At 41.6% G+C, this 21,637-nt stretch overlaps 1 protein-coding gene across 1 annotated transcript in view; it reads right to left on the reverse strand.

The window, feature by feature from the left end:
• Nucleotides 1–21,637, reverse strand: part of SHC4 (SHC adaptor protein 4) — a 128,816-nt gene that overhangs the window by 82,545 nt on the left and 24,634 nt on the right. Inside the window, exon 2 of the mRNA XM_040492640.1 lies at nucleotides 5,752–5,822. Within this exon, the coding sequence (XP_040348574.1) occupies nucleotides 5,752–5,822 (71 nt within the window). The remainder of the gene's footprint in view (nucleotides 1–5,751; nucleotides 5,823–21,637) is intronic.

Here is a 21,637-nt window from a genome sequence, read left to right on the forward strand (position 1 = left end):
AACAAAAACTTAAAAACTCCTGATTTTTTTTTTCTCCTCACCACTCTCCTCAGCAAATTTCTTCATTAAGGAGTGTTCCTTTGCCTGGCAAGTTAATGGACTCAGTCTTTTATATTCACATATGGCAGTCTTTATTTTGTGTGCTCTGTGGGCTACAATCCTACTAAGTCCGGTGATCTCCTCACAAGTCAACAAAGAACCCACACACCAGATTCGGTACAGTTACTCTGTTTAATGCAGAGATACACTCATCCACGGGTAGCTGCAACCGAATCCCATTCCTATAATCCTCAGGACAGTTAGCTAAATGCCAGCCTGTTTTCAAACAGATATCTTAATTTAGCCACCAAACATACAGATATTTGACCTCTACAGAATACTTTCCCTCCTCATGCTCACATTTCTTAGAAACTATAAACACAGGCCTTTATGTAAATGTTCAGCTGCTTCTTGGATCTGCTTTACATCAAATGGTTGCTAACTCTCTCTCTCTCTCTCTCTCTCTCTCTCTCACACACACACACACACATTTGTCTCTGAAGAACTGAGTTTAATGCCCTGTTGAAGCCAAAGAATCAAAATTTCAAGATAGTGAATTAAATTTGCAGAATCACTGTTCATTAGCAATAACGTTTCAAACAGGAAATTAGTCCAATTACAATATCCTCTGAATTATGATCTCTGCTTCCTCATTGCCTTATCTAGTACCAAATCACACAAATAGCCTGCTTAGTGTCTATGGCAGCAGTTCAAAAAACAATGTTACCCAAGGTTTTTCTTCCCTCGTGGAATGGAATGGAATGGGGCAGATAAATATTCCATGACTTGTGGCCCCTTAAGATTAGCTAGAGAAAATGAATCTTAAGCCAGGATCCCCAACAGGGAGCTTTACCACCCATTGTCTAACAGCTCCCCATGTTCCTTCGTAGACCCCCAGGGATGATAATTACGGGAATGAGGCAAACCCACTGCCAGCTGCTGCTTCCCAGCTGTCCTGGAGCCTGGCGTGGGCAGATCCCATGCTGGGTGTCTCATGCTTAGCCTGGCTGATTTAATTACCAAATATGAGTTACAAACATAAGACAGTAAATACAGGAAGCAGAGAGAATAGTAAGACAGTGATCTGGAGATCCCTCCCACCAGCACTGTGTCCTGCCCCTGGAAGTAAGTGATGTCCTACAATAAATGCAATGAACTAACTGTCCCCTCGACAGTTTCCCAAGAAGTTCTGTTCTTTAGAGTTGAAAGTCAAGCCCTGTCCCACCATCTCCACTTGGTGGCTCCACCCTGATACACATGTTTATTCCTCCTTCAGTATCTGAGGTAGGTTCCTAGCTAGACACAAAGAAGGAGGCACCTCTAGGGAGAGAGGGAAGATTTTTTTCTCCGTTGCAAGATGTGGATGCTTACTCAAAGGAGGGAAACCAGGAGTTAGGTTTTAATGACCTGATTTATTTTGTGTGAGTGTGTATGCACGTGTGTGTGCCCCGATTTAGATTGAATGAGGGTTTTTGTTTTCTTTAGCTTTGTTTTAAAAACCATGATAGAAACCCTTTTACAGGAGAGCAAATGACTATATCATCCTTGTCATGATTTTCACTTTCCCTTTCTCTTATTTCCTATTGCTATTGTTTTCAGAACAAGTTGAAGACAACTGTGGCTGTGAGTCTTTGTCATCCTAATGATCTTGTTTCTCTTTTCTACCAGGAAAACCTCCTCCTTTGCCCTTTTGCCTGAATACCTGATTACTAAAAACTAAGCTCCCATCCTAAATCAGTCAAGAGAATAAACGCCTGGGTAAGAACTAGTGCAGGAACAACAGTAAAAGCCACCCACGGGACTTTTTTGGGGGACTAAATCTGGAGTCAAAGTGGAGGGGCCTGATGGAAGCTTTGAAAGGGGTATGATCCAGGGAACTGCTGAGAAAGTGAATGGCCTCTTGTCCTTTTCTTCTTTTCTCTGCTCTATTTGAGTATTCTCTGTGTTCTAGAAACCCTGTGCATTGAGGCCTCAAACAATTGGCAGAAAAGTCCGTCACAAAGACAAGAATTCTACTCTACCTTTCTTCTGTGTTCAAATGCTGACCCACCTGTTATATCTGAAATCATGGCTCCTCCTTTATTTTCAGGAATTTCCTGTTACTGTCTCCCGATTATCTGGAATAACGTATTAACTAATTTAGAGATGGTGAGACCATTTATCATGGGTGGGACATCAGCCTGAAATATCATCATTGGAATCTGTAGTGGCAGTTAGATACACTAGTTTATTAGCATTCACACCTGATTGATTTTATGTTTATGTTTGACAGTAAATATAGGGAGATAGCTGTGGTCCTACAAAATGACTTCTTTCTTTTGGAATTCTAACTGGTCCAGTGAAATCTTTTTTCTTTGATTAAGTAGGATTATGAGTTAAGTGAAACTGTGTGAATATGTGACATTTAAATTTAAAATAGCTTGAAACCTTGGGGCATGTGGGTGGTTCAGTTGGTTGAGTGTCCAACTTCGGCTCAGGTCATGATCTCGCAGTTCCTGAGTTCAAGCCCTGTGTCGGGCTCTGTGCTGACAGCTCAGAGCCTGGCACCTATTTCAGATTCTGTGTCTCCCTCTCTCTCTGCCCCCTGCCCCATTCACATCTGTTTCGTTCTCTCTCAAAAATAAATAAACATTAAAAAATTTTAAAAAGTAGCTTGAAACCTGATTAAACTTAATGTTTTAATGATAACATCTAAGACCATTGGTAATAAAGCAACTTGAAAATTGACCAAATGTCAAAATACATATAAGTGGAGAGAAGAAAGGAGAAAGAGCTAAAAGAGAGAGAGAGAGAGAGAAGAAAAGTAAATATTTGGGAAGTGGGATAGGAATTCGAGGTATTCAAGAAAATAAACGACCCTTAAGCTTGCACAAACCTGCCCAGAGCACAATCTACCATGCCTAAGCCACACATGGACACATCCACAAAGAATAATACCCAGATACCATACAAGGCACCTTCCCCGGGGTGTGTACATTAGTTATAAACTGAATCTTCACGGAATAGAACAAAATAACCTGTTACCATTTACTAAACAATAGGAAAATATAGACTTACAAGCTCACAAAGATGCAAAAAATAGATACTAAAAAAAAAAAAAAGATACTACATGACTGAGAGAAAGGAATATCAAGCAGTCAGTTCTGCATAGCAATCTAGCAATACACACCAAATGCTTTCAAAGCAGTTATATTGTTTGGTCTAGTGGTAAACCTTGAGGACATTGTGCTAAATGAAACAAATCAGTCACAAAGGGACAAATACCACATGATTCCACTCACATGAGGTACCCAGAGTAGTCAAATCCATAGACACAGAAAGTAGAATGGTGGTTGCCATGGGCTAGGGGAGGAGGGAACGAGGAGTTACCATCTGGGAAGATGAAAAAGTTCTGGGGATGGATGGCAGCAATGGTTGCACAGCAACATGAATGTACTTAATGCTACTGAGGAGTGCACTTAAAACTAGTTAAGATGGTAAATTTTATGTGACACGTATCTTATTACAATAAATAATAGTTCTGCATATTTAGCAACATAGAAATGCTCAAGATGGTAGAAATAGTATCAACTATTTTCCAAATTTTCTATAAAAATCGCTGTAAGTTCATGTATGAGAAAAAGACCAGAAAGTTATCCAAAACACAAAATGTGGGTAGACATTATCTTAGGTAAGATTCTGAGTGATTTTCTTCTTTCATATGTTTCTGTATTTTCCAAATAGTTCTAAGTAACCATAGGGTATTGTTATACCCAGAAAATAAAATTTAAAAGCCCAGCCCCGGGGCAGATGGTAACTACACTTTGGTGAGCACAGCATAAAGTGTAGAGAAGTTGAATCGCTATGTTGTACACCTGAAACTACTGTAACATTGTATGTCAGTTATCCGCAAATTTTTTAGAAATATAAAAATTAAAAAATAAAAGCCCACCCCCTACATCTCTATCCCCTTACCCTGCTTTATTAGTACAGTAATGGCACTTATTACTACATGAAACTATATTGTATATTTATCTGTTTCCTTGCTATAGTCTTGTTCCCCCAGCTAGAACATAAACTCCCTGAGGCCAGACACTTCTGCATCCTTAATTCTTGAGCAGTTTCAGGCATTTAATGGGAACTCCATAAATATTTGAGTGAAAGAAAATGAGTAGATGAATGAACACAAAATCGGTCATCCTCAGGTAAAGACAGTGGGCATTCCTTCGTCCTGTGCCCCCATTCCAGGTACCCGGGGTGGCCACTCTCTTCCTCTCATCTGTAATCTGCTCGGCATCAGAGGAAGGGCTTTCTCCAGGTTAAGGACTGTGAGGATGAAAATAAAGCCTGGACACACCCAAAGTAGAGCTAATAGAGGAGAAAGTCATCTAGACACCAGGTCACTTGCAGGACAGTTGAAGGGACTGAGAAAGAGAAAACTCCAGCAAGAAGAAATGCAGCTATCTCAAATCCCAGGAGGTAGTAAGGTGGAACCACGCATTTATTCAATAAACCTCCAGCGAGCCTCCTCCAAGTGCCAGGGACTGAGGTGGCTACCAAGGGTACAAAACAAAAGTAGAATTAGATTTCATCTGTGAGACTCCAAAGGAAATACTGAAGGTTGCTGGGGAACTTGGGAAGACAGATTTGAATGTATCACAGAGAGTCTAAAATAGCATTTCCTAAAGAGCATTTCATGGAATGCTAGGGTTCCGTGGGATGTTCCTTTATGTTACATGAAAAAAGGACTCTGGAACCATGTAAGTTTAGACAATCTTGAGATAGACTTTTTAAACTACTGCACAGGGCTTCTTGGGGTTTTTAATATTTTGGTGGATACTGCCACTCTCCTAAAGAGCAATAGGATTCCTTTTCCCAAAAGTTTGAACCACAGGACACCTTTTCCAGGCCTATAGTTTCATGGGATGAGTATTAGGAAGAGCTACCCTCTCTTCATAATGAGAACATTCACCTTTGGAAAAGGTGGCCCGCAACCACAGATGCACACGGTAGCACCACACAGAACAGACGCCCAAGGCTTCATCCTAAATCACTCACATCAACCCAGTGCTCTCACCTCTTCCCCTCACCTCACAATTACCCCACTTACCGGTGAGGGCATTCACTTGTTCCTCTTTCCAGTCTTGCCTTGAACTTGACCTTAATGAACCATGCTTTGTATTTCTGCTTCTGACTTGTGCTCTGTGTAATGACTCTGGTTCTTCCCCTACACTGTCTAGGGCCGCCCTGGGCAAGGCTCCCCTGGTTCAACCCTTCCATGCAGCTCACTGTATACAGAGGAAGAAGACTCAGACAAGGAGTAAGTGGGTTCTCATGTCTCACAAATGGGGAGAACTTGGGATTTCTGGCACAGAAAATTCTTCCCCGGTCTTCTTTCCAGCTACTTCTTCAACATGTCTGAGATTCTATAATGTTCAATTTCCAGACATAATCTTAAGTACTTTTGGTACCTGGGAAACCAGCTATTTCTATGACTGCATCATCTTATCAGTTATTATATGGAATGCAGATGCTCCATGACACAACTGGGAAATCTTTCACATGATGAGACAAACCCACTCATCCAAGGTCACTGGGCTATTTCCTACCTTCCAGCCATTCAAATAAAAGCCCATGGTGACTTTGGAGGCTTGCATGAAATACCTGCAAGGAAAAACTATTATGACTTCAAACCACAGCACTCAAAAGTCTGCCTTACTTTTGTTCTCTTACCTTGTAACTTGCGTTCTCATTCCAAAATCCAGTGACCTCATTGACTGTAGCACTTCGATACAGCCCATGTACTGGAATAACAAAAACAAAACAAAACAAAAGGGTAAGTAGGAAAAAAGCTAGCACGATGACATTTCTCATCTTCATAGTGACTTCCTAGGAAACACCTTAAGTCAGCTTCTGATATCAAGTTACATTCTCACACTCAGTCTACCATTGATATTTCTGACCATTAATGGGCACATGCCTTAAGTTTCAGTTCAGTTATAAAACATCAGCTAAATCCAAACTATGATACCAGGAATGCAGCTAACAAAGACAATGTGAGTTCATTGGTGAAGAGCATGGGCTCTGGGGCCAGAATGTGTGAATCTGAATCCTAGCTCTGCCACTTATTAGTTATGGAACCTCAGGAAGTTACTCGACTTCTCTGCATTTCAGTCTGTCACTGATAAAATGGGAGATACTATTAGAATTGCTATGAGTTAATTTTTTTCCACATGGGTGAAGGTCTTAGGACAGCACTGGGTACCTACATGTGCTCAATTGTTATGTGAGGCAAACACTACAGCAATGGAGAATCTTCTGAGGAGATAAAACAAGCATATAAATGCGTAAATACAGAATTCAGTAATAGAAGATCTTCCTTTTTCACAAGATCATTTACTAAAAGGGTTCAAGAAAGGAAAAAAAAAAGTAATTTCCCACACCAGGAATTAGTAAGTTTACCTTGAACATGGAGTATTAGAAAAGGAATTGTGCCTTACAAGCTAAAACACAGCTTATATGTCCTGTGGCAGCAGTGAGAACCATGATGGGCTATGGTAGGAGAGGGAGGTGTTGGTCAGTGTGTATGTGAGAGAAGCCTCATGTCAGCAGCAGTATGGAGGTGGGTTATTAGTGAGGATGTGCCTGTCAAGGGGGAAGTAATGAGAGCCCACACCGAGGAGAGATGGTGGCAATAGGAAGGAGGGGATGAATTCAAGTGACATCACGGAAATAGATACTACATGATTCGGCAGTTGATTTGATCTAGAGAATAAGAGAGAAGGATGAGTCAAGGATGACTCAGACGCTTCCAGCCAGGGTAGCAGAGGGAACAGTGATTCCATTAACAGAAACAGGAAAACCAGGAGAGGGGAAGATGATGAGTTGGTTTGGGACCCGTTGACTGAAAGACATCAATGGGGTATCCAGGAAATGACAAGCCTGTAGTTGAAAATTGGATTCTGGAATGGTGGAGAAGAATTAAGCCTAGGGATGCAGACTTAGTAGTCTTCTGTGTAGCTTTGCCAAGTGAGGCTGTGGGAGTAAATCCTCTTAGCAGAGCCTTAGCTGACGAGGGAGAGTGTTTCTCTGAGAATGAGCTCGGAAATGTTATGAGAGCCAAGCGGTCTGATTGAAAGTGATCTGTCAGCTCCTTGGAAATTATATGCTTCCTGTTTAGCTTTCCTTTGGAAGTCTTCCAGGCTCCCTCTGCTTGGAAATGGCAAGAGCAATGTGGAAAGATGGCAGGATCTGGGAGGATGGGGGCCTTCCCAGACACTTCTTGTAGTATTTCTGAGCAAATTCTGCAGATTTAGCATCCTAACAGCAGGTCAGTCTACCAAATGTTGCATAGCCTAGTGCGGGGGAGAGGACCCTGGCCAGAACAATCACCTGGTCATTCTCAGTCAGATTCCGGTTTGTCACATTCTTCTTGGGTCTCCAGTATTGACACACAAAAACATTTTTGAACACTTCATACCAATCACACCTAACTTCCCAAGGCTTGAACTCCGGGGAAGTAAGTGATGTCTGGAGAGTTCTGTTCAATAACCCGTAAGACTTATTAGGGGAGGAAAGCTAGATTTAGGGGATGTGGTAGAAAGCCCATCTCAGAACAATCAGGAAAGGAGATTTAAGAGTCTGAGCTCCATGTCAAGGTGCATTAAAAAGATTGTTTTCATATCCTCCCTGGCTGCTCCAGCTTTTCATGCCCCTCAGTGTCTTCTTCCATTTCATAACGTAGCTCCTGCTCCTCTGTTTTCTGTACCCCTCACCCTAGAAAGAATGAGCTCCCCACACAGGTGGGATATGGGTCTGGGCTGATCTCCAACTCCCCCAGGGGGCTGCGTCAGTACAGACGTGCGGGGCATCTTCAGCTGTAAATCATCAACTTAAGATGAGGTGATAATAACCAGCACACTTTTGGGAAATGTAAACAAACACCAAATTTTTCCACTTAAATTTTCAGCCAGAGTAATTTTTTCAAAAATACACCTTAGGGGCACCTGGGTGGCTCAGTCAGTTGAGCATCTGACTTCGGCTCAGGTCATGATTCCAAGGTTCGTGAGTTCGAGCCCCACATTGGGCTCTGTACTGACAGCATGGAGCCTGCTTGGGATTCTCTCTCTCTCTCTCTCTCTCTCTTTCTCTCTCTCCCTTTCCCACTTTCTCTCTCTCTCTTTCTCTCTCTCTGCTGTCAGTGCAGATGCCTTCTTCGGATCCTCTGTCCCCCCCCCCTCCCCACCCCTCCCCTGCTTGCTCTCTCTCTCTCAAAAATAAATAAAACATTTAAAAAAATACACATCGGACCATGTCCCTCCATTGCTTAAAACTTCTGACATTTATTATCAAAACAAACTTGTTACTATAAACCCCCAGACCCTGCATTTTCTGGCCCCTGCTTACCACCTCCTCAATGTCATCTGTGTCATTCTCCTCCTATATACTTCATTGTCACATTGGCCTTCTTTCTATTCCTCAAATACACCCAACTCTTTCCAAACACAGGGACTTTGCACTTGCTGTTTCCTCTCCCCTCATTGCTATCTCTGCCTAGTTCTTCTTCATTCTGTAAGACCGACTCCTTCTTATCCTTTAGGTTTTAACTCAAATGTCACTGCCCCAGAAGCCCCTTCCTGTCACCCTTCATCACAGCCTTCACTCATCACTTTCATGCCACTGTTTTTCAGGTTTACTTGTTAGCTTGTTTGTTTATTGCTTGTCTTGATTCCTTTGACTGTAAACACCATGGTCAGCACTGTATTCCCAGCACCTGGGATAGTGCCTGGGATATGTTGGTACTCAATAAATACTAGCTGAAAGAATGAGTAAAGCTTCTATTGCTCAACTCCAACAGTATCTTTAAAATGAGCACAGGGAGAGAAGAGACGGAGGAAGGTGAAGGTTTGACTGGTCTGTCATCCTAGGGGATAAATGAGGAGTCCAGGAGAAATGAAGACTCAGAAGGAGACTCAGGAGTTATAAACCAGGATGATACCTTTGGAAGACTTCTGGATTTCTTTGTCATTTCCTCTGTTTATTAATTTTGTTAGTCCCCATCTTAGAGACTGGCAACAAACAGCCTTAATAAAAGAGGTTTTGTAGTGAAGTGGGAGGCTGGGGGGAACACACCCCCTTTTCAGGCAGTTTAGCGGCAGTGGGAGGGGAGAGCCCTGGGTGATAAAGTGGATGGTGGGGACTTTAACAGGAAGGGAGAGCAGGCTGCATATCAGACAGGAATGGGAAAAGAGGCAAAGAGAGTCAGGTGGAATATGGATGCTCCAATGCCAATGAGGCTTAACACCCATGTGAGGGACAGTGTCGTAGTAGGGGCAATTCTCAGTCCAGTGAAATGAATCACCAATGGTGGGACTTGGGTTATCAATGAGGAAAGGGGTTTTTACTGGAGAGAGAGAGAGAGAGAAAAACAGGGAGAGAGAGAATCTTCTAAGGCTTTGTTCTTAATCACACTTCGTGGCAATAACCACCTCGTTGCTTCCTTCTGAGACAGACCCAGGCATTGCTTCCAATCCCCTTTCCTTCACTGAAACCTCGGTTTTGTTCCATACACTTGACTGTCAGCAGTGGCACAGGTGATACTTTCTGCCAGCCTCACTGTGATAAACTGAAGTTTCTGAAGACACAGGAGTCATGCCTGAGGAGATAGGACAACAACTACAATTCCTCTTCCACCATGGGTGTGTGTGGAGAAAGCCACTCTAAGCAAAATGAAGGGAGGGAATCAGTGCCTGATTTTTCACAATTAACCTGGAGCCCAGAATGGACTTGGTCTTCCCATGAACTCACACAGTTCATTCTACTCAGAAACCATTACTATGAGGAAGCAGGGAAAGGGCAGTACATAAAAAGAATCCATCCACTTTCTTTGTTTAGGTACCTGATGACTACATACGGAGACAGTGGTTGAGTGTCGAGGCCTGGGGAAGGAGAAATTTAGTCTGTTGGTTTAGGTATAAACTGGGAATGACGATACCTCTCACTCATTTATTAAATGTGGATCTGAATAAGATATGGTCTCTGTTCTTAAGAAACCCAGCCTCATAAGGATAGGAGAATCATGAAAGAGATGATTTATCTTCTCTTTCTATGAGTTGAGTCATTATTGTTAATTCCATTTAATAGAAGAGGACATTAAGGTCTATTAAAGGGAAGTGCCTGGCTCAGTTTCATTTATTCAGTGAGACTGAATCAGGGTTTATTCCAGAGTCTGTAGCCCATTCCTGGGACTCTGTGTGTAAGCCTTGTATAACAGGAAAAGAAAAAACAGAGAGGGTCATTGAGCTGGCTCCCACTGACTCTTCCTTTGGTCTACTCAGGTAGGTAACAATGAGATGAGCCTGGGGGCCACGGTAGTGAGAACAGGATGAAACCAGCTTCTTCTGGGGACCACAGGAGGTGGCACATGAGACAGAAGACACTCCCTAATTCATGACCCCAAGAGGACACCGAAGACCTTTATTAGAGGCATACAAGCTTGGTGAGAAAGTAGCATAGCTCAGCAGTGCTCAGACAACCTTCCCATTCAGCACCTGACAGACAGCTTACCTAACTCCCAGCCCATGCTCTCTCTTCATGCCCCAAGGCAACAATAATATTTTTGTACTGTCTGAGCTTCAACCACTTGCTCCCAGGGAGAGGTGAACAGCCTATTCATAGCTGTGTGTATCCTGGGCTTTGAAGACATTACTAGGGTTTTCAGAGAGGAGGCATGATAGCTAGCTTATGAGAATTTCTCATACTGACTCTTTTACAGAATGAGGACTTTGACTCTATTACCCAAAGAGAACGGATATATATTCTTATATCCTCAGAAAGAATGTCTGAAGGACACATGAGAAACCATTAACGGTGATTACCTCTGGGAATGGGAGAGAGGCAGGTTTTTACTTTTCACTTTGCAGTTATATTGTTTGTTTTCTTAATAAGTAGGTAGTACTATTATTGGGTTTAAAAATTAATAAAGCCGAGGCATCTGGGTGGCTTAGTCGGTTAAACACCCAACTTCAGCTCAGGTCATGATCTCATCATGAGTTTGAGCCCTGCATCAGGCTCTGTTCTGACAGCTCAAAGCCTGGAGCCTGCTTTGGATTCTGTGTCTCCCTCTCTCTCTGCTCCTCCCCTGCTCATGCTCTGTCTCTCTCTGTCTCTCCAAAATAAATAAATACTTTAAAAATTAAAAAAATTAATATAATAATTATATTATTATAAAAGTTAATTATATGATCATAAAAATTATATAATATATTAATAAAAATAATATAAGCCTACCTTAACCTGTAGGAATCACAGCTTATTAATTATTAAGTAGGGTTAAATCCATTTTTTTTTCAATAGCATACAGTATTCCTTCCTTAGAATGTGCCCGCCTCTGTGCTAGGAGTACAGGAAAATACTGTTGAAGAGAAGGCTTCAGGCGTAGGCCCTGCATTTCATAAGACAGGGAAGAATGACACTCTGAAACCATCAGAACTTTGACCTTCATGCAATAAATGCCTGACAATAGTAGAGGCCACCAATGCTCCCCAAAAACACTGCAGGATTTTTCTGCCACCTTTAAATAACTTCCAGTTTTTCCCACTAAAAAAGGGGGGATTAGAGGGAGGACATTCTCTTCATAATCTTGAGACTTTGTCTCCACTTCCTTTCTTTCTACGCATGTCTCAACTCACTATAGTAGTTCCTGGCCTCAAGACTCTACTGAAACTGCCTGAGCAAACCGACTACCTTCTCACGATCCACTCTAGAGAACCGTTTCTGTTCTCCGGTTCATCTGCCTAGGGCACTGCCATTGCTGACCTCTACCTACCTCCTTCTCTTTCCTCTGATCTCTCCCGGCTTGGCTTTCATGAGAGCATTTTCTCTGATTCCTCATCTTTATCTTCTGACTGTTCCTTCTTAGTCTCCTTTGCTAGTTCCTTATTTTCACCCCTGTCTTTTCTTTAAACAATTGTCCCTTCTCTTCTCATGCTATACCATTGGTTCTCAACCCTGACTGAACATTAGAACACAAGTGAAGCTTAAGAAATTCTGGTTTCCAAGTTCTACTCCAGTCCAATAAAGTCAGTCTCTACCGTGTATGCCTTCAATTATTACCTGGGCGCTGATGGCACAGAGATTTCCAACACAAGTTCTTTTGCATGCTTCTGACTAGTATAATTACAGGAATATTCCAATTTCATCTCAAATTAAATATATCCACATTATACTTCCACTTACATTTCTGATCTCAAGCAGTGTCACCATCTACCTACTTACGTGAGCCAGACAACTCAACTCTTCCCCTGCTTTTAAACCTGTCACCCAGTCAGGGGCTGAGCAATTCAAGCTCCATATCAACTTTCTTCTTCCCTCAACTCCACCTCCTGCCCCAACTTTTACCATCCTCATTTAGGCACGCTCTGCCTGTCAGTTACATCACATCATGTTCAATGCACTTGAAATAAACTATATCCATTTGGCTGGCAGTAAGCAAGAGAACAATCTCTTTGTTCAACCCAGTAGTCCCCACCTAGACTTTGACCTCAATTGCCCCAGGGAAAGGGGACCTCCCTGTAAATAAAAACATAAGACACTGACTCTGACCTTTGATGACAGTCCAGGAGTACAGATGTGGGAGATCTTAGGGACTGTCCAATGTATTCTTTATCTGAGTTTCACCCTAGTACTGAATTTTGAACATCACCCCAGGACGACAGTCTCTGGTGCCCCACCCTCTAAATATGCTTTTTGCAAGGCAGCTAACACCTTACTGAAACTCACGTCTGGCATGATATCACTCCATCTTATCCTACTCCACTCCCACTTAAAAACTTTACAGGGCCTCCATCCTCAAACAGAGCTTCTCAAACTTTATAGAACTTCAAAATCACCAGAGAAATTTAAAAAGCATATTTTAAAAAGCATATTTTAAAAAGCAGATTCCTGGGCTCTGAGAGATTCTGCTTCAGCAGGTCTGAGAAACTGCATTTTAATAAGCACTCAGGTGATTCTGCTACGGGTGGTCCAAGAATCACCCTTTAGAGAAAACACCAGTCCTCAGGAAAAGATCCAACTTTCTTAGCATAGTGGACAAGTTCCCAACTATCATCATGCAAAGGTCACTTCTTTCATGAATCCTCTCCTCTTCTCCCCCTTCCTTACCCACAGTCTTGACCACACTCCCTTTCCTAAGTCCTCCTCTGCACACTCTATGGACTTCTAGCAGACCTTTTATAAAACTCTAGTTGCCCATATGGCACTTTTTGTTAATGTGTGTGTATCTCTTTTAAAGCAAGAATGGTGTCTGTTTCTTCTTTGTATCCCCAGTGGAGAGCCTAGCTCACCAATGTTCCTGAGATGAATGAGTAAGATATAGCTTGAATAACTTTTTAAAAAGTGTTTACTCACTTTTGAGAGAGAGAGAGAGAGAGAGAGAGAGAGAGAGAGAGAGAATGAACAGGGGAGGGAGACACAGAATCTGAAGCAGGTTCCAGGCTCTGAGCTGTCAGCACAGAGTCCAATGAGGGACTCGAACTCACAAACCATGAAATCATGACCTGAGCTGAAGTCGGACACTTACCCGACTGAGCCACCCAGGCATCTCTGGCTTGAATAAGTTTTGAGAAAGGATAGGATATGTATATACAAATTATCATATTAGGGGCGCCTGGGTAGCTCAGTTGGTTGGGCATCCAACTTCTGCTCAGGTCATGATCTCACGGTCTGTGAGTTTGAGCCCCGCATCAGGCTCTGTGTTGTCAGCTCAGAGCCTGGAGTCTGCTTCGAGTTCTGTGTCTCCCTCTCTCTGCCCCTCCCCTGCTCACGCCCTGTCTCTCTGTCTCTCTCTCAAAAATAAAGAAACATTAAAAAAAAATTTTTTTAATTATCATATTAAACATTTAGATACTATTAATCCCTTATTCAATTAAATCTTATATAACTTAGATTTCCCAAAAGACCAATCATAAAGGTCAAAAACTCATTGCTTAATAATTACAATGTTAATGATTGAATTAATCCAGATATAAGAAAGTAGCCAGATGAGGACAAACTCAGAACAAAATGGCCTAAAAGTAGAACAGAACCCAAATTATGCACTCCAGTCCTTTGTTGCTATTTGGGAAACTAGATCTGATTTTTCACAGGAAGTCAGAGTCAGACTTTATCTGTAAGTTTTCCTAATTTCAAAAACGAACAGGTCACAAAGAACAATCCAAAAATGATATTAAGAAACAATTTCACTGTAATAGAATTCTTTTTACTCAAAAATAATAAAATATTTATGAATAAATTTAACAAAGTAAATGCAAAACATATGTTTAATACTATAAAATATCATTAAAAGAAACTCAAGAAGATCATAATAAATGGAAAGATATCCCACGTTTATGGATCAGATTATGTTGTTAAGATAGTAATGCTCTCAAAACTAATCTACAGATTCAACTCAATTCCTATCAAGATCCCAGATGGCTTCTTTGCAGAAACTGACAAGCTGATCCTAAAATTCAGAAGGAAATTCAAGAGGCCCAGAATTGTCAGCACAATCTTGAAAAAGAACAAAGAGGACCCAGATGTCCCAATTTTAAAACTTACTACCCAGCAACACAATCGAGACAGGTGTGGTATGACATAAAGATAGACACCTAGATCAAAGGAATAGAATTAAAATCCAGAAATAAATACTCAGGTTTACTGTCAACTGATTTTTGACAAGGGTGTCAAAATAATTCAAAAGGGAAAAGGACAGTCTTTTCAACAAATGGTGCTGAAACAACTGGATATCTACATTAAAAAAAAAAAGGCATGAAATTGGACCATACGCCTCATACCATATGTAGAAATAAACTCAAAATGGATCCAAGACCTATGTATAAGAGTTAAAATGATAAAATAAAATTGGAAAAACTCAGGCCCTTTGATATAATAGCAAAAGCACAAGAAAATAAGAAAATAGAAAAACTGGAGTTCATAAAAATTAAATACTTCTGTGCTTCAAGGGACACCATGAAGAAAGTGAAAAGACCACCCACAAAATGGGAGAAAATATTTGCAAATGATATATCTGATAATGGACTTGGATCTAGAATACATAAAAAATTTTACAACTCAATAATAGAAAAAAATCTTAATAAACATAAAAGGATGCTCAATATCATCCATCAACAGGGAAATGCAAATCAAAATGACAGTGAAGTATCTCTACATGCCCTCTGAGATAGCCATCATTTAAAAAACAAATGTACCAAAAATAGCAAGTGTTGGTGAAGATGTGGAGAAACTGAAACCTTCATGCAGTGCTGATTTGGGAATGTAAAATGGTACAGTCACTAGGAGAAACAGCTGGGCGATTCCTGAATAAGTTAAACTTAAAATTACCATATGAGGGGCACGTGGGTGACTCAGTTAAGTGTCTGACTCTTGATTTCAGCTCAGGTCATGATCTCAGGGTTCATGAGATCAAGCCCTGCATCAGGTTCTACACTATCAGTGCAGAGCCTGCTTGGGATTCTCTCTCCCTCTCTCTCTGCTTCTCCCCCACTCATTTTCTAAATAAGTAAGTAAATAAATAAATAAATAAATAAACAAACAAACAAACATTAAAAAAATTAAATAAATATATAAGTAAATAAAAAGAATTGCCATACGACCTAGCAATTCCACACTTAAATATGATGAAAACTGAAATCATATCTCCACACAAAAATCTTGCACATGAATGTTCATAGCAGAATTATTCATAATGGCTGAAAAGTAGAAACAACCAAGTATCCATCAAACCGATGAATGGATCAACAAAAAGGATATATCATGCATTGGAATAGCATTTGGCAATAAAAAAAGAATGAAGTACTGATTTATGCTACAACATAAACGAACCTTGAAAATATTATTCTAAGAGAAAGAAGGCAGTCATAAAAGACCACATGTCACGTGATTTCATTTATGTGAAATGTCCAGAGCAGACAAACCTATAGAGCTAGAAAAGAGGGTTGGAAAATCTGGGAGGATGGAGGGTGGCTGCTAAAGAGTACAAGGTTTCTTTGGAGGTTGATGAAGATGTTTTAAAATGGGTGGTATTTGCACTAAAAACTATTGTATACTCTAGATGAGTGAATTGTACGGTATATGGATTACATCTCAATAAAGTTGTTTCCAAGCAACAGTAACAGGCCAAACAACAATATCTGCAAGACAGTGTGTGACCCTGATGTAAACTGTGCAGGGAATATGTATGAATGGATGGATAATGAATAAATAAATGAGGCATCAGAAATCATTAAAGTTGTTTGAAGTCTTCTCCAGCACTCTTGAGGCAGAGTTCATTGCTCTTCCCTTGGGCTCCCGAAGCATCCTGGTCACACCCCAAGGTTGCATTCACCCAGTGGTGCTGCAATTTGTCTTTTTAAATGTCTACACCCACAGCTGGACTGTGGGCTTCTCAAGGGCAGGGAGTGAGTCTTAGTCATCATTATCCCCAGCACCTCTTACAGTGCAATAAATGATTTATTTGAACGAAGTAGCCAAGAAATGATATTCAGGAAGTCTCAAAATAACCTGCATCCTAACTGGACCATCTGTAATGTGTTCCTTCTTAAAGGGGTATGTTGCCAGTTAAAATAATCCTGAAGTTAAGCTGGTCAAAGCCCTCCTTGTGCCAGATTTGAGTCAGTACGTGTGTTGTTTGAGAAGGGAATGGAAAGTCCTTCCCCTTATTTAGTGGAAGGGTTTTAGGAAAACCTGAGCAGGTAGACAATGGAGCTGCAGGGCCCCTCCTCTGGAACAGGGAACAATATTGGGGAGCAAGCTTAGAGGGAGTTCATTGAGACAAACAAGAAGACAGGCTTCAGTGAAAGAGGCACCAGTGGTCTTGGCAAAGACTGAGTTTTCTTAGAGTGATCCTATAGCACTTTTGAAACTTGCATCCAATAGCGCAAAGCAGCTGACAACTTCCCTCTCTCTACCATTCTCTGTTCTCTTGTATTTGTTTTTCTTCAGAGCGCTTATTGCTAACAACATCATGTATTAGTTTGTTTGCTGTCTGTCTCCCCTGCCACTAGAAGGTTAGTAGCAAAGAGCTAAGACTGATCTGCCCTCAACATCTAGAATGCCACCTGGCATGCATAACATACTTTGGTTAATTGGTTAATTATACTTCAACCACACACATATACGCTTTGATTGATTGAATTGAATATATGTCTAAAAATCCAAACACATACCCTGCTGAAAGGGCCTTCTTCTGCTCCAGGCTCAAAAGCCTGACTATCTGGATTTGTTCATTAATTTGCAGTCAGGGTCTTGGCAACCAAGAAATTTCAACCCTCCGAGACCTCACTGTTTACAAAGATGAAATCTTCTAAAAGTAAGTTGTGTATTCTGCTTGTTCTTCCAAAAGCAAGAGCTGCCTTGGCTGGGTTCCCGCCCGAACCAAAGCTGGGCTATGAAGGGGGCAAATCTTGGCACCCTTGGCCACCCTTCATCCTCTATGCTCTTTCCCAACTAAGCAGACTCCTTGGCCCACAGCAGATGGAGAAAACATTTGCTGTTTTAAAGTCCCTCAAGGCAAGCAGAGCTGATAATGTCTTAAATATATTATCTCCTGGGGAAATTTTAGAATTAAATAAGGAAAGTTTTAAATTGATTCAGAAGTTTCTCTTTGACAGTGGGCAACCCGGGATCCTGCAAATAGAGGGTCTTGGGTTCTAAAAGCCCAGATAAGCAATAAAGATCTCAGTCTGGTTGGTACTTTGATGACACTCTAATATACTAGGATATGAGCTATCTACAACTGGCCAAAGAAAGCTTCCAATTTGCCTGAAAAAAAGTGCCTGTCGTCTGTGGGCGAGGAAAGTATGACAGCCATCCGCATCACATGAGACGGCTAAGCTGTGCCGCATACCAACAGGCCTACTCCCATTGAGAACCCCTCACACACGGGGATTTTGTTGAACTGAGAGAGGTTTCATCTCTGCCTACAGACTTTAGCAAAGACACAGTACTCGGCTGGAGGTCATCCTTCTGGCAAAAAAAGCACACGGAGAACTCTTGGAGGCCTACGACCTGTGGACCTCTCGCAGGAGTAACTTGACACCCACGTGGGTGCAGATTCCGGCAGCTCTTTCTGCTTCTGGGCATGGCCAGAAGCGCCATCGGATATGCGACCACGTGCTTTTACACAGAGACTTACACTGTTTTCACAGTGTTATCTCATTGGATCCTTGCAATAAAATTATGACAGACCCTGAGTAAGTGTATGATACTCCTTTTACAGATGGGAAAACTAATTCTTAGAGGTTTGGTGTTCTGTTCAAGGGCCACAGAGCTGGTTAATGGAGAAGAAACCAGGTCTCTTTATGCTTAAAGCTGTGATATGTTGTGTTATCTCCCTGACCTGGAGAACTTTACTATCTCAGGAAGACTCCAAGCCCTGCATCTTTCAAAACTGCAAGATAGTAGCTAGTGTGTTGGACACTGACTTAAGAGATCAGTACTTCCTATCGATGTGGCATCTGCTGACAGCAATTCCCCCATGGTACCTGGGTCAGGTAGGAGTTTTTCCTGTGATGCTTACCCCTCCACCCCACCCCTGAAGTGTCCCATGCTCCGTGATGGGTATAGTCTGGGAAGATATTTAAAATGCAGATGAATTCAGGAAACTGAAAACCCCTCGATTAAAGACACTACTGTGTCTCTCCTCCACCCACCCACTCAAACCCTCATTCTAAGTAACAAGGAGCTGAAATTGCTCTATCCCTAATACCTAGAATACTGCCTGGCAGACAGCAGCCCCTCAAAATATACTTTGGTTGATTGAATTGAATAGGTTTTTAAAAATCCGAACATGTACCCTGCTCGAAGTTACCTCTTCTGCTCCATGTTCAAAAGCCTGAGTATCTGGACTTTTACATTCAATTTTTTTTTTTTTTTTTGACATCAAGAAGAATGGTAAGGCCAACCATCCTCCATGGGTGGTAGATGTTTAATCTCATAGTGACTTGAAGAATGATTGCCATATCCACCACCTAAGACACTAAGTACTGTGCTTCATTCCACACCATGTCAATTATCCTCTGCATTTGTTGGAAAACAGGAATTGCATTGTCCAAAGGTGAATTCTCCTTGACCAAAATATTCTCGATGTGCTCTTTGCAGAAACCTCTTAAGGGCCTTGTATCTAATATTCCATTTTAAAGTTTATCAAGATTCAAAAGCTGCACCCAATAGCTTTGAGCTAAGGCCCTGGTGGGGAGTAACCAAGTGTTAGCACTGTGTCCCAGTCTCCTAAGAAACTTTTAAGAGATTTTTATCACTGTGTAGGCCTAATCCTAGGAGATGGGAATCCTGTTTTCTATTGTTCTTGGAGAAAGTCTCTAAAGTGGCTGGACTGGTTCCTCATAATGAAAATGAGAATTAGAATACTGGCCCTACTCACATCAGATGCTTTTGTAATACTAATTGACGACGCTCTCCTGATGGACCCAGTGAAATCCCAGGTTGTGTCAAAGCATTAATACATTCACAAGAGAAGTCTTAACAGTGCTGCTTACAGGAAGAACAGCTGAATAATTGATCCCAACAGCCATTTAACTAGAGACCTATGGTTTAAAAAGCAAGTTTCTCTAAATCACTGGAAGACCTTCATTCTTCTGGACACTTTATCCTTCCCTTTTGTCTTCATTTAGCTACTTCCTCCACTCCTTTCTTTGTGTATGTGGGAGTTATTAGGGCTGTTGTACAAGTACTTCCAATTTTTTGCCTTCCTGGTACATACTAGGGTCACACTTCTCCTGCTCCTTTGAAGTTGGTGCAGCTCCTGACTTGGCCAATAGTATTCAAGTAGACTAACACTTTGAGAGCAGTTTTTCACATATCCTTTCTCCTGCCATTGGAGACTTCAGTCCGGGTCCCTAAGGGAGAATAACATAGAGTAGAGCCCCCCAGCCAGAGTTTAGGTACATGGGCTTTGAGAGTTAAGCAGGTCTGAGTTTGAATCTCAGCTTTGCATGTACCAGCTGTGAAGCTTGGGGCAAATCACTTTACATCTCATCTCACCCTTATCTATAAAATAGGGAAAATAGCTTATCAATTCCACAGGGTTATTACAAGGTTCCAATATGGTAATGCACGTGTGGTGCTCAGCACAGTGACTGGCACATGGAAAGGGCTCAGGAAATGGCAGTGACCATACTGGAATGACAGTGTTGTCTTTCCTGATCCTCTTCAGTTCCACCTGCTTCCTAGTTTGAGGAGCTGATGAGTAAATCTCAACACTGTGAAGGGACTCAATCAAGACTACTCTTTATAGGAGTGTGATAAACACCACGATGCAAGGTTCTATGGGAATGTGTAGGAGGAGCTCCAACCCAGCCTCAGGGAATTGGGGAAGATTTTTCAGAAGAAGGGATGCTGGTATGAGTCATGAAGGGCAACTAAGGAGAGGTTGGAGGAGAGATTTCCAGACAATGAGCATAGCATAGCATGGTAAGGGCAAGAATATGGAGTGCTACAAAAATACCAAAGACTTCAGTATGACTAAAATCCAGAGACGTAGTTAGTTGTCTGCCCACACAATTCACTGGGCTCTTGGTAGGCAGAAACTGGGTCTGATTTACTTGCATTTTTAGAATCTGGCACCATACCTGGCACATAGTAGGATCTCAATAAATGTTTACAGAATGTCTGATGATTATAAACAAATTTTAGGCTACTCAAGCTTAAGCGTGATGCCAATTTCTCCTTATTCTTCCATAAGTTTCCAAACAACACTTCTACCCAGCCCACTTCTCAGACCCAAATAAATACAAGCTAAAAATATAGCCCAGGTCATGAATCATAAATGAGATGGAAAAGCAGTGACTCACAGAAGTTAATCTGCTTCCCAGGAGAGTGTTCCTGGATGTCCTTTGCTCTGAAAGGTGAGGCAAAATGCCAGCACCATCGCTGCATGGATAAAGCTAATGTAATTCCCAGGCCTGCCATTGGGCACCCATCTGGTATTCTAAGGCTCCCATTCAGAGGGGCCAAGGGGCAGCAGCCCTGTGCATCCCACACAAGACAGCAGAGGGATGGGCCCAACACAGAGGCTAACACGTGTGTGCTCAAGAAAATGGTATAGAGCCCTATCTACTGTCTCAGTGGTCCAACATGTGCACCATCTTGTTGGCTATGGTCTTAATTTGGTTACAGCTGTAGCCAAGGCAACACCTGTGCAGAATGACTTAGCAGATGACCAACCAATTATGTTTGTATCTTTGTTTAATTAAGTTGGGAACTCTAATGTAATTGTGACAGTGTGTGTAGGGTCCCTTCTGCCAACCCATAATCACTTAAAATGTTACATCTTTGGGGATTTAAGACCTTATTTGTCAGTTATGAGCTCCTTAAAAATATTAAATAAATTATACCCTACACCCTCAAATCACAAAAATCCGACAGCCTTCAGTATTTCAGGGCCTAGAGGTTTTGATTAAATCAAACTTTATTGGAGGAATACTACACACTCACAAACAAGAGAATCTGCACGTACCACTAGAGTGGAACAAACTTAACAGCTCCATCAAACTCTCTCTTCCATCCCCTTTCCCCCACCCAGCAGTGTCTGTACCCACCCCCCCCC

This window comes from Herpailurus yagouaroundi, unplaced genomic scaffold, assembly GCF_014898765.1.
Source record: "Herpailurus yagouaroundi ecotype Mexico unplaced genomic scaffold, PumYag 184, whole genome shotgun sequence".
Lineage (NCBI taxonomy): Eukaryota > Metazoa > Chordata > Mammalia > Carnivora > Felidae > Herpailurus > Herpailurus yagouaroundi.